The sequence below is a fragment of the Pelobates fuscus genome, chromosome 1, assembly GCF_036172605.1.
Source record: "Pelobates fuscus isolate aPelFus1 chromosome 1, aPelFus1.pri, whole genome shotgun sequence".
Classification (NCBI taxonomy): Eukaryota; Metazoa; Chordata; class Amphibia; order Anura; family Pelobatidae; genus Pelobates; species Pelobates fuscus.
In genome coordinates this window covers 491,614,857-491,628,830 of record NC_086317.1, presented here as the reverse complement: position 1 = coordinate 491,628,830, position 13,974 = coordinate 491,614,857, and the positions used below count along the sequence as shown (strand labels likewise).

Genomic DNA, 13,974 nt, shown 5'->3' with positions numbered 1-13,974 from the left:
CAATGACACACACATTGCATGACACAGACAGAGACACACACACCATGACACAGACAGACACACACACCATGACACACACAGACACACACCATGAAAGACAGAGACACACACACACACACACAATGACACAGACAGACATACAGACACACACACACCATGACACAAACAGAGACACACACACACAATGACACAGACACACTGACACACATAAATGCTACCTGTGTGCTGGCTGCCGCGGGGGAGCTCTGATGGCGGCCGCATGGGGAGCTCAGTCTGATGGCGGCCACATGGGGAGCTCAGTCTGATGGTGGCAGCTGGCTTACCTGCGGTCGCAGAGGGAGCTCTTTTGGCGGCCGCAGGGGGAGCTGGCTGTTCTGTCTCTGCTCCCCCGTCCCAGCGCGCCGCTTAATGAGACCGGGGCCGGAATATGACGTCATATTCCGGCCCCGGTCTCAGTAAGCAGCGCGAGGGCGGGGGAGCAGAGACAGAACAGCCAGCTCCCCCTGAGGCCGCCAAAAGAGCTCCCTCTGTGGCCCGGCGCCAGATGCCGACGGCCCACCGTGAAATTTCCCGGTATCCCAGTGGGCCAGTCCGGCCATGCTGCTGCTGCCACACTGTACAACATTCATCACTTACCTGCTGCTGCCAGCCTGTGCCAACCCATCTTTTACCTGATGCTGCCACAGCTCTGTCTCTGTTCCTGCTTGACCCTCAAAACTGAGCCTTGTCTCGTTCTTGGGGGGGGTGGGGATTTATTGTATGCTGTTCCAGTTTGACTGCTAGGAGTGTAAACCTATTCGTATGTTTTTTCTTATTTGGCTGTTTACAGCATTCGTATGTTTGAGAGCATTCATATGCTTCTCCCGTTCCAGAGACGTAGCTGTGCCTGTGTCTCTGGAAGGGAAGATCTACTAAACGGCGGTTTAACCCTTTTATGCCCGGGGTGCCGTTACAGTGTATATCTGTAAGGGTTTGTTTGTGTGTGTGTTATTGAGAGTGAGTGCCAGTTTGTGTCAGCAGGGCCAGCCGTTGGGGTGTGCAAGCTGTTCAGTCACGCAGGGTGCCATGACAACAGAGGCACCCGGCGGCCAACACAGCTCACAAGTTGGGGACACCAGCATATTCAATTTAAACGATTCGCTGGTGGTCCACTGGTGCGCACCAGCAGTAGGTGCAGTCAGATTATATCCTCTCCCTTGTGGTTCAGAGCTACTGATTAGCATGACATCAATATCCGTTATAAAACCAGGAAAAGGTGGGCATGAATGGTGAACTGATTTGGTGGTGCAATGGGCCACTTGACGGGTTTTGCCCCCCAGGCCTAAGGCTGCCAGCCCTCCCCAGCATGGATGGCTGGTTTGCTTATATTGGTTTTGTTTGTAGATTTGGGCATTATCTGGATAAATGGCTGAGAGATAAAATCCACCCAGGACTGTCCCTTTACCTGGTAATATATATAAGGCCAGTAATAAGATAATGGACAGAAATTACACTTTATTATAATATATCGGCTGATTTAGAACCTGCCAGCCTCTAGCAGGAGCAGTAAGAGATTCTCTGTAGCTTCAAAGATAAACAGTCACAGCTGGTTTTATATTCCCAAAGGGAAAGTATTTATTACACGTTAACTGATTTTCCTTGGCTATTAGTTTACCTGCAGCCGTTACTGTCACTGTAACACATTACTTAGAGCTTTCTATAGAAAACGTACAATAAGGAATAACAATTAATTACACTCTGAATAGAAAAGATAGACCATTAGGAACTCTTAGGGTTAACAGTCAGGAAGTTAAATCATCTGATACAAACTGTCAGCACCCTGAGTGTGGAATGTGGTAAAACCTGTCCAAAAAACACTGATTTCTGAGAAATGACAAACATTCAATATTGTTTCTTGTTGCTGCTTTCAGTGATGGCGTCTGCTGATCTGAGAGACGAGCTGACCTGCTCCATCTGCACGGACATTTATACAGATCCTGTAACCCTGCCATGTGGACATAGCTACTGCCGGGTCTGCATCACAAGAACATGGGACAACCAGGAGGAGAGAGAATATTCCTGTCCTGAATGCAGACACAGGTTTAGGGTAAGACCAAACCTGCAAGGTGCTCTACGATTGCGTAACATAGTGGAGAGTTTCCTATTTACTCACCCAGAGCAGGAGGAGATTGGGATCTCCTGTACTTACTGTATTCACTCCTCTGTACCTGCTGCTAAAACATGTCTGCACTGTGAAGCTTCTCTGTGTGAAGCCCACCTGGGGGTCCACAGCCAGTCAGCAGAACATGTCCTAACTGAGCCCACCACTTCACTGGGGAACAGAAAATGCTCAGTCCACAAGGAAATCCTGAAATATTACTGCTCTGAGGATGCTGCCTGTATCTGTGTGTCCTGCAGGCTGGACGGAGAGCACAGGGGACACGCGGTGGAGACTCTGAATGAGGCCTCTGAGAAGAAGAAGGAGAAACTGAGAAATATTCTGCAGAAACTGACCTCAAGGAGAGAGGAGGCTGAGAAAAGAGTCCAGAACCTGCAGGAGCTCAGGAGAGAAGTGTCAGATAAAGCAGCTGAGGTAACAGAGGAAGTTACTGCCCTGATTAGGGGTATCAAGGAACAGCTGGAAGCTCTAGAGCAGCGAGTCCTGAGTGAGATCTCCAGGCAGGAAGAGCAGGTCTCACTCCCAGTCTCAGATCTAATCCGGCAGCTGGAAATAAAGAAGAAGGATCTGTCCAGAAAGATGGGTCACATTGAGGAGCTGTGTAACATGATGGACCCATTAACTGTCTTACAAGGACGGGAATCAGACAGCGCTGACTATTGTGATACTGAGGAGGGAGATAATGAGGACAGAGAGAGAGATGATAACAAGGTCTGTGCTGTAGGGGATCTGGATGTGGGTCCGATCTCAGTGACCTTACACTCAGGATTAGCTGGGATTGTGACCGGATTAAAGAGACAGCTCCATGTACCAGCTAATATATTACTGGGGGTAAACACGGCTTCAGACATGTTACTGGGGGTAAACACGGCTTCAGACATGTTACTGGATGTAAACACGGCTTCAGACATGTTACTGGGTGTAAACACGGCTTCAGACATGTTACCGGGTGTAAACACGGCTTCAGACATGTTACTGGGGGTAAACACGGCTTCAGACATGTTACTGGGTATAAACATGGCTTCAGACATGTTACTGGATGTAAACACGGCTGGTAATAATGTAACTGTATCGGGTGATATGAAAACTGTATCCTGGTCAGAAATAAAGCAGAGACGCCCAGAAACACCAGAGAGATTTCAGTGTAATCAGGTTTTTTTTTTTTTTTTTTTAAATCTTTATTTATAGGTTCATGCATGTCAATTTGATATAACATACTTATAGGGTATATGCTTGTATGGTTATACAGACAAAAATTACTTGCCAGTGGTACAAATATACAATGATAAATGAGATGTTCCATGCCAGGTTACACAAGACTGGTCTAGCCAATGCAGTTATGAACAGTAATGGGGGTTCATCTTTCAATATACATTAGTTTACTATCCTTGTTTTGTGAGGTAAGGACAATCGGTCTTTTTCGAGGATATGTCTTCGGCCTCTGTTCCAGCTCCGATGCTAGCTGCTGTCCACGTGTAGACCTTTTTTTTTTTTTTTTTTTGTATCTCTGTGTATCAATATACGCTATACATTTGCGGCCTGTGGCCTTGTATCTGTGTCTTATACACCCTTTCATGACATGAACAATTTTATGATATGACCCGAGAGTGGGTCTGGGTGAAAAGTAGAGAAATTTAGGAGGAGAAGAGGAGGGAGGGGAGAGGGGGGGGGGGTAGTACAGGGTTGCGTTCGTGCGGTATGGGCATCCATGAGATCGGGGTGGCCGGCACCGGTGGCCATCTCCAAAACGTGTGTTCCTGAATAAACGTCACTTCGTCTATGTCATTCTCAACTATCAGTATAGTCCTCCCACGGCTCCCATGTCTTGATGAATTGAGGATATGTGTCCCTTATTTGTGCTGTCAATTTATCCATAAGGTGTGCCTCTTTGATGTTGTGGATGACTTTTTCTATTTGTGGCATGTCAGTTTGTAGCCAGGTATGCGCCATAGCTCGCCTTGCGGCCAGGGATATCTTATTGAACAGTCTTTGTTCTTTGTTGGTCAGGCCGTCAACTGGTCTGGCTATCAGGAAGGACCAAGGGTCCGGGGTCAGTGTTTTGTGTAGTACTTCTGTCATAAGGCGGGCTATTCCTTCCCAGTATGTCATTGCCTTGGGACACGTCCACCACATGTGTAGGTACGTACCCTTCTCCCCGCACCCCCTCCAGCATGTGTCAATGGGTGTTTTACCCATGCGGTACAGTTTAACCGGTGTGGTGTACCACCGCATAAGAGTTTTATAGCATTGTTCTTGATGGAGTACACAGATGGATGTTTTTGCTGCTGCTTCCCAGATATCTTGCCACTCTCCCCCCTCCAGTGTTTGTTGTAGATCGGTTTCCCATTGTGTGACATAGGCGGGAGTGTATGTCTTGTCTGTAGGTGCGCTTAATTGGGTGTAGAGGAGGGTGATTAGGCCGGTACGTGGTCCTTCGGATATGCACAGTTTTTCAAAGAATGTTGGTCTGGTATGAGCGGCCTCCCTTACCTGTGTCTTACCCGCAAAGTCCCTGAGCTGAATATATCTGAAATGGTCCTTTGTGGTTAATGGGGCCAGGGTGGCGAGGTTTTCGAATGTTCTGAGAGTACCTGCCTGGTATAGCTGGTGATATCTTTGGATGCCCGTGTTCTCAATTCCCTGAAAATCTCTAGCTGTCAGGCCAGGTGGAAAGGCGTTATTGCGTAGGTACGGTGTTAGGGGTGAGATGGGGTGAGTTAAGGCGTGTTTGTGTGCCGTGGCGTCCCAGATCCTGATCGAGTTCAGGATTGCTGGGCAGGTCGTAGAGAGAACCGGTCTGTCCAGCTTGGGGACCCAGATCCAATATTGCGGTAGGTCCGTGTTCATGATCATCGTTTCTAGATCGACCCATCGGTGGGTGTCAGGTGGCGAATGCCACTCTATTATTTGCGCTAATTGTGCGGATAGGTAGTAGGCGTGGAGATGGGGTAGCCCGAGACCGCCCCTGCTTTTGGGTGTATACAGGGTTTGTCTCGCTATCCTGTGCCTCTTCCCTGCCCATATGAAGTCGTCTATTACTGTTTGAATTGGTTTTAGGTCTCCTTTAGTGACCCGTACCGGTAGGGCCTGGAAGAGGAACAGGAGGCGCGGCAAGATATTCATCTTGACGCTGTGTAGTCTGCCTATCCATGAGATGGGTTTTTCATGCCATTTGGTAGTCTTTGATCAGTGTGGTTATCAGTCTTTTATGGTTTTCCGCATACAGGTCCTTAGGGTCGGGGGGGAGTGCCACTCCTAGGTATTTAATTGGGCGGCTGCTAATGTTCAGTGGGTATGTGTTGGCCAGCCATGCGATGTCTGAGTCTGGGAGTCCGATGGGCATGCCCACCGATTTGTCAACATTTATCTTGTACCCTGAGACGCGGTTATATTCGTCGAGTAGGTCAAGAAGGTTTGGCACTGAGTCTTTCGGGTTGGTGAGGGTCAGCATGATGTCATCGGCGTAGGCCGAAACTTTAAACTCCTCTGTCGCTACCCTGACTCCTCGGATCCCCGGGTGTTCCCTAATGAGCCTCAAGAGCGGTTCCAATGCTAATATGAATAGGAGGGGGGACAGGGGGCATCCCTGTCGCGTGCCGTTTTTAAGGGCAAAGGGGCGTTGTGTTGTTCCTGGTACTAGTGTTTGTGCTCTGGGGTTCGCATATAGGGCCTGGATCGCGTTGATAAATGTGTCTGGTAGGTGCATGTCGCGCAGTAATGTGAAGAGAAAGGGCCAGAGGACCCGATCAAACGCCTTCTCCGCATCCAGTGAGAGGATCAGAGAAGGCGTCTGTTTCTCGCCCGTCCTCCATATGAGGTCCACCGCTCTTCGTGTGTTCTCATACAGCTGTCGCGTGGGGACGAAGCCCACTTGGTCGGGGTGTATACATGTTGTGAGGAGCGGGTTCAACCGGTTGGCTAGTAGTTTTGCGTAAGCTTTGAGGTCAAAATTTATTAGGGATATGGGCCGGTAATTGGTGATGCTGGTGGTATCCTTATCAGGTTTGGGGATTAGGGTGATGTCTGCTGTCGAGAGGTCTTGGTGTGGCATGTCGCCTTGTGTCCAGCATTTGTACATGTTGGTTAGGTATGGCATTAAGTCGTCCTTGAATGTCTTGTAGTATGTGCCGTCAAATCCATCAGGGCCTGGGGCTTTGTTCCCCTTAAGCCCTGCGACAGCCGCAACTACTTCGTCCATTTCTATTGCGTTTCCCAGGGGCTCTGTCTGGTCTGTGGCAAGTTTCGGGATTCGGGCCCTGGCTAGGAATGCCTGAAGCTCCGACATGTACTCGGTATTGGACTCTGTCAGGGTGGGGGAGTGGTTATATAGTTGTGTATAGAACTGTGTGAATTCATCGTTCACCTCACTGGGGTTGGTAAGGACCGTTCCTTGTGCGTTTTTGACGATGATTGTCGTGGTTTTATGTGCTCTAGGTCGTAGGGCTCTTGCGAGAAGGGTGTCCATTTTGTTGGACTTCTCGTAGAAGAGTCTTTTGGTGTGGCGCATGTCATTGCTGACCTCGTCCACCATCAGCTCTCTGATCATCCGTCTAAGTTCCTGTAAATCTCTATATGTTGTGGGTGTAGCGTTTTGTTTATGTTGCTGCTCTGTTCTGCGTAATTGCTTGAGTAGGTCCGTAAGCTTATCGTATTTCTGCTTCTTGTGTTGTGTAGCTAGCTTAATAAGAAGGCCTCTGATAACGGGCTTATGGGCCGCCCATAGGGTTGTGGGCGATATGTCCGGGGTGTCGTTGGTTTGGAAATATTGTGTTAGTTCGCGTCTAACACTCTCTTGGACCTGTAGGTTCTTAAGAAGGGAGGGGTTCATTCTCCACTTCCATGGTGTGCGTGCGCCCGCAGTTTTAAGGGTTATTTCAATATCTGCGTGGTCTGACCAGGAGATTAGGTTAATCGCAGAATTTTTGACCCACTGCATGCCCAGCTTGTTTGTGAGAAATAGGTCGATGCGTGAGTAGGTGGCATGGGAGGCGGAGTAGAACGTGTAATCACGTGTACTCGGGTGGTGAATACGCCAGGGATCTAGTAGTCCCGTGTTGAGTATGAAGTTGTTTAGGAGTTTGTCCTGTCCCCCTCTGTATTGTGATCGTGGGAGGTGTTGCCCGCCTCCTCGGTCCGTCGCTGGACAGGGTGTCGCATTAAGGTCCCCCCCTAGTATCACTATGCCCCTTGGGAGGGTGGAGATCCTTGTCTCGAGTTCTGCCCAGAACCCCGGAGAAGGAGTGTTCGGGGCATATACGTTAATTAAATGATATGTGTTGGAGTGAATTGTGCCTGACAGGACCACGTACCGGCCCTCTGTATCAGTTTGTATATTTGTGATCTGTATGGGGCATTTTTTATGGATGAGTATCTCTACTCCGTTTTTCTTCCATGGGGCTCGGGATGCGAATGCCCTTGTATAGACGTGGTCAGTTAAGGCTATGTGGGAGCCGTTGGGTATGTGGGTTTCTTGTACGAATGTGACGTCTGCCCTCTGTCGTCGCACTTCTCTCAGAAGTAGTCTTCGTTTGTTGGGTACATTTAACCCATTCACGTTCAGTGAGGTTATCTTTAGGTCCATGTCTGTGTGTGGGATATGGTGCGTCCGCTTACCTGACCTAGGGCGGGGTGTCAGTCTATCTCGCGCTCAGGTCGAAACCGGTGCCGTCCACCCCAGCAGATGCGTCCTCAGGTGCCAATCTCCTCTAAGTCGCTTGTGTATTCGTGCGGAACGGGGGAAAGGGGAGGGTGGAGAGATTGAAGTGGGTAGGTAGAAAGAGGAGGTTGTAGTGAAAATACAACCTACGAAGAAGCAAATGAATAATTAATTAAAAACAGTACAATATGCAGTGTGAACCAACCAAGTTCACAATGAGCGTAATATAGTGAAACAATAAATTAAATTTAACTTATCCGGGTCTTACCAGTCGCCAGGAGCTATAGGGGGTGGGCATCCACCGCGCTGAGGGTATCTCCTCTAACGGGGGGGAAACTCAGCCGATAAGCACCCTGCCGAGGCTCGGCCAAAGAATAAACAACCTGTGTCTGCTGAGTATCTCGGGGGGGGGGGGGGGGGGGGGGGGGGATGGGTCGTCCACTCGTATATTCCTTGCCTGAGCAAGCCCTTTGCGCTCTGCGTTACTACGCCTTATTTTCGGTTTTCTGGTCTGGGGGGGGGGGGATACCTCAGTCGAAGCTTGGAGTAAACCGCTTATGTATTATGTATGTGGCGTCAGGGAGTGTGCTGCCTTGTGCGGGGTCAAAAGTCTCCCGGGTTCTGGCTATGTACACCACCCATGGTTTGTCTGTTAAGGTGCGGCTAACAGGGATCCTGATTACTGCCCTCCGGGAGAGTGCGGTTATGCAGTATGGGGGTGGGGAAGAGGCACCCTTGGAATGTTTGGTAACGTCTATTCCTTTCTCTTATCCTAACGTTCCGGTCTCCGATTTAGGCGGGAGCACCAGGTCACCTGACCCGAAATTCCCGCTCTTCGGACAGCGGTCTAATGTAGTTACTGGACACTGTCCTGCCTTCCCGCCCCATTCTTCCCTGTAAGCTTGCATTTCCCTCCATCCCATAAATGCAGTTTATTTTTATTTCGGTTATTATTATTGTTTTTCAATTTTTTGTCTTTTTATGCTTCTTTCATTATTATCATTGGTATTTTTTTTTTTTATTTATTTTTTTTCCCCTCCTGTTGCTTCTTACCCCCCTTTCTTGTCCCAGTTATGGCCTATCACAATGTGTGGTAACGTATTGCCTGGGGCCCCGTTGGTCGCCCCCTCCCACCCATGTTTCTTTAGTTAGTGGACCCCACTTGTCACCCCCCCACACATCCCCTGCCTCAGCCTCAACCCCCGAGGCCGAAATGTGACCTCAAAACCCCTTTAACTTGCTCTAACCGTGAGCGATTAAATTGCGTTCAATAAAATGGTTGCTATGATGCGTGTGCAAGTCCAGAGTCAGTTAATACATTACTGGTTTGTTACAGTCCGATCACTCAGTCCACTTGGGAGTCGCGATCTTCCCAGCTAGCTGGCAATGGTGGCAGGTCCGTGGTGCCCGTCACCGGGAGTTGCAGATCCTCTGGGAGCCGTATATCCAGATCTTTTAGAAAGTCTCGGACATTTGTTGAAGGTAGCAGTATGGATGGTGAGGGCCCATGAAAGACGATGATCTTGAAGGGGTACCCCCAGGCGAATCTGATTCCCTTCTGGCGCAGCAGATCTGTAACTGGTTTCCATGCCCGCCTTCTGAGGAGGGTTGCAGGCGCGATGTCTTGGTACAGTTGCAGTTCGGCTTCTTCATGCTGGAACGGTTTTGTTCTGCTCTGTTTAAGTATGGCTTCCTTTGTCTGGAAATAGTGCCATCTTACAATGACGTCCCTTGGCGGACTGGACTTCGGGCCTTTGGCCCTGAGGGCTCTATGTGCTCTGTCAATCAGCCAGAGGTAATCCGGTATGTTAGGCAGGTGCTGTTGGAAAGTTTGTAGTAGTACCTGTTCCAGGTCTTCGTCCCTCACAGCTTCTGGTAGGCCTCTAACACGTAAATTATTGCGTCTTGACCGGTTAGATATATCCTCCAGTTCGATCTCTAGGTCAGAAATTCTTTGTTTGAGGGTGTTGGTGGCCTTAGCGGTGTCGTTCTGCGCAGTGACCATCTGGGCTACTCTGCGCTCCGTTTCGGTTGTTCGGGCCCCAATGGCGGCAATCTCTGCCTTCACTTCCGCCGCTGTGCGGCTGATTTCAGCTGCGAGGTATCCCTTTACCTCCGCCAGCGATTTAAGGATGGCGCGGGAAGAGGCCTCTGGGGCTGTCAGTGCGGCAGTGGAGGCTGCTTCAGGCTGGTGTGTTTCACTGGGGCCCGTGTCGGTAGCAGTGCCACGAGGCGACGGTCTCTGGGCCGTGAACATCTCCGCCACTGATGGCGCTTCCTTTTGGCCCTTTTTGGCGGGTTTGCGGCTGGACATCCGCGATCGGTGCGGGTTGGCAGCTTAGGGTTCGCTGGGGCTGAGTCTGGGCGAGTTTGGATCAGGTTGGTGCTGTTTATAGTGCTAATTTACGAGCCTCTGGTGCGGAGCTCCGGCTTTAGGCGGCCATCTCTGTCGGCAGTCAGACCACGCCCCCAGTGTAATCAGGTTTTAAGCTCCAGGAGTTTCTCCTCAGGACGACATTACTGGGAAGTGGGGGGCAGTGAATCAGGGGGATGGATGGTAGGGATGGCCTATCGCAGTATAGACAGGAAAGGACGTCAGTCACTGATTGGATGTAATAACAAGTCCTGGGGTTTGGTGAGGTTTAATAATCAGTATATTGTGATACATGACAGTAAATCAATCCGGTTACCTCCCCCCACCCCTTCCAGCTGGAGATTGCGGATATTCCTGGACTACGAGGCCGGGCGGCTGTCCTTTTATGATCTGTGTGACCCCATCAGACACTTACACACCTTCACTGCCACCTTCACTGAGCCGCTTCATGCTATATTCAGGGTATGTGGGAGTAATGCCCCTATATTCAGGGTACATGGCGGCAATGCCTGGCTGAGAATGTATTGAATGATTTATTAATCTAATTAAAGAGATTTAACTGGAAATCCCGGAGTGCGAATCCGGAGCCGGGAATACTGATCTGGGTGTGGGCGGAGCATCACAACAGGGTTAGCCCCACCCACTTGAACTGAGTGTGGGTGGAGCCTGTTACTAAGCAACAGCTGCTCTGTGTGTCACTGTGTGTGATTGTGGGTGAATTTTACTGACATTAAAGCAGAATTACTCAATACAGACAGACATCTCTATAATTAAACTATAGTCACAGCTTGTATCCTGCATGTTAGATTGTTTTTTAATTCACTGATTAAATCTGTGTGTGTGTGTGTGAGTTTGTGTTGTCTGAGTGTGATGAGAGTTATAGTTTATTGCATCTGAAATGTCAGCTACAGGCAGCCTCTGGTACTGGTAACTGTTCTGGACTTCAACTCCCATCATGTGTTTTACGCCTGCACTCTGTGTGTGAATGTGTGTCATAATGTGTGTAAGTGTGTGTCACCTTGTCAGTGTGTGTCAATGTATATTAGTGTGTGTGTGTCATAATGTGTTAGTGTGTGTGTCACCTTGTCAGTGTGTGTCATAATGTGTGTTAGTGTGTGTATCATAACGTGTGTTAGTGTGTGTGTCACCTTGTCAGTGTGTATCATACCGTGTGTTAGTGTGTGTGTCATAATGTGTGCTAGTGTGGGTGTCACCTTGTCAGTGTGTGGCATTATGTGTGTTATTGTGTGTGTCATAATGTGTGTTAGTGTGTCACCTTGTCAGTGTGTGGCATTATGTGTGTTATTGTGTGTGTCATAATGTGTGTTAGTGTGTCACCTTGTCAGTGTGTGGCATTATGTGTGTTATTGTGTGTGTCATAATGTGTGTTCGTGTGTCACCTTGTCAGTGTGTGTCATTATGTGTACTGGGTGATTATTATTGTATATTAGCTGGCTGAGTGTGATGGGATATGTAATGATTAATGTAATTCTCCAGGTTTAGGCCGAGTTCTTTGTATGATATTGAAAAGTAGAAACAGCTGATTTTACCTGATGGGCTTTACTAAAATGGTGTTTGTAATATTTACTAAAATGGTGTTTGTATTATTTACTAAAATGGTGTTTGTAATATTTACTAAAATGGTGTTTGTAATATTTACTAAAATGGAGTTTGTATTATTTACTAAAATGGAGTTTGTATTATTTACTAAAATTGAGTTTGTAATATTTATTAAAATGGAGTTTGTAATATTTATTAAAATGGAGTTTGTATTATTTATTAAAATGGAGTTTGTATTATTTATTAAAATGGTGTTTGTAATATTTACTAAAATGGTGTTTGTATTATTTACTAAAATGGAGTTTGTAATATTTACTAAAATGGTGTTTGTAATATTTACTAAAATGGAGTTTGTAATATTTACTAAAATGGAGTTTGTATTATTTATTAAAATGGAGTTTGTATTATTTACTAAAATGGTGTTTGTAATATTCAGAATGGTTATAATGAACAGAAAATGAAATTTACCCAATAAATGCAGGTATATATAGAAAATGATCTCAGAAAATGGGCCGGGAGTTTGAAGCTTCAAGCAGGAAGTTAATTCTTATTTGTATTGATTGGTCAAGAGAATGTGCGGGTGGAGCTTAATATGGGAGGAGTTATGTGCCTATATAAGGAGCCTGCACTATTGTCCGGGGCTCAGAACTTGTGGTATTTTGGTGACGCTAGTCCCTCTGAGTCCCGATCGGTGATCCAATAAAGAATCTCTTCCTTCCTGAAGAAACCTGTGTCCATCTCTCTGTGCTTCGCTTCCGTCAGTTTCTCCGGTATCATTTGGTGCATTGGCCGGGAAGCTCATCGTTCAACGGTAGCTGAGAGGCAGAGGCGTGAGACGGTCTATCTTTGCCCACGTTCTCTACGGCTGCACCCCTGAACTTCTGCGTGGACCTCCCTTCGTCTCGGCGCCACTGGTCTGTTGTCCAGGAGATCATCGGCCTCTACGTGAGAAGTGCTGGGGTGTCCCCGTCGATGAGTGTGAACTCAGGTTCAGGAACGAGGAGGTAAGACAACTGCTGTTTTAGACGGCAGAACCCACTAGGGGTATACCGATTGTGCGGTAGGCCCAAAGGGGTTTGAATCTGTGTATCTGCCCCCTCTGTCGGAGGGAAGGAGCGAAGGCGCACCGCTCGATCGAACGCTCTTTAGTCAGACCGTTTGATTTTGTTAGTCAGGCGGGGTCCTGGTGTAAATAGCCCTAGCCGGACACCGGTGTCTTGTCTAGACTAGCGTTCTAGGGTGTATATTACGTTCGCTAGGTCGGAGGGACCGGGAGACTAAGCGGCGTCTGTGTAAATTCGGTTCGCTAGCTCTCAACCTATCTGGGCTAAGTGGGAAGGCGTGTAAATTTGGAACCCACTAGACTTTTGATAGTGCGACTAAGAGGCGCCTGTGTAAATTCGGTTCTCTAGCTCGCTATATGTGGTGATTGGGCAGTGTGGCTAACCAAAACGGGTGTATATAGTTTTAGGTAGTCCATTCAAGGTACTGGCCAATAGTTTAGTTGGGAATTGTAAATGTGATAAAGATTGTTTAGTAAAGTGTATATCTTGTTAGATAGCGCGAGCTCAGCCGTCTAGCGAGAGTGTTAATAGTGTGTTGCTGTATTATAGTGCACGGTACCATAACCCTGTATATTTACTGACACTGTATATAAGTACTAATCATTGTCGTCTATTGCATGTTTAACACCATAACCACTAATAATTGTATTGTGACCTTAACTTGTGCTTTGACCTATGCTAACCGTACTGTAACCGCTATTTGTAAAAGACGATGTTACTGGGGTGTGTTATAGACGGGTAATTCATATATAGAGAATTATAGCGTGGGTGACTGTATAGTTTCGCCAAAGGGCATAATATTGATTATATAGTGACTGGTGTAACAGCTGTGTGTGTACGGGAATTCCCTGAGTGTTTATTGTTATTGTGTACGTTTCACTTGGTAACTGTACCACGTGGTGCTGTTGCCAGAGGAAACGGGTGTGATTGTTGAATAGTACGCGTGCATAGTATTCGTTGTCGACGACGTTCCATTGTTAAGTATGGGTGCGTCGCAGTCAACGATTCCGGATCCCTTAGGTTGTATGGTGAAGAATTTTAAAAAGGGATTCAAAACTTGTGATTTTGGGGTTAAAATGTCTCCTGTACGTTTGGTCACTTTGTGTACTAGGGAGTGGCCTACTTTGGTTGCGGCATGGCCGCCACGTGGCAGTTTGGATCC

At 47.7% G+C, this 13,974-nt stretch overlaps 1 protein-coding gene across 1 annotated transcript; it reads left to right on the top strand.

The window, feature by feature from the left end:
- Positions 1 to 1,906: 1,906 nt before the first annotated feature.
- On the top strand, positions 1,907 to 10,716 carry LOC134586207 (E3 ubiquitin-protein ligase TRIM39-like). The gene is made up of 3 exons (XM_063441705.1): positions 1,907 to 2,977; positions 3,176 to 3,302; positions 10,271 to 10,716. The coding sequence occupies exons 1-3, from the start codon at positions 1,913 to 1,915 to the stop codon at positions 10,714 to 10,716; spliced, it is 1,638 nt and encodes a 545-aa protein (XP_063297775.1). The 5' UTR covers positions 1,907 to 1,912.
- Positions 10,717 to 13,974: the final 3,258 nt, after the last annotated feature.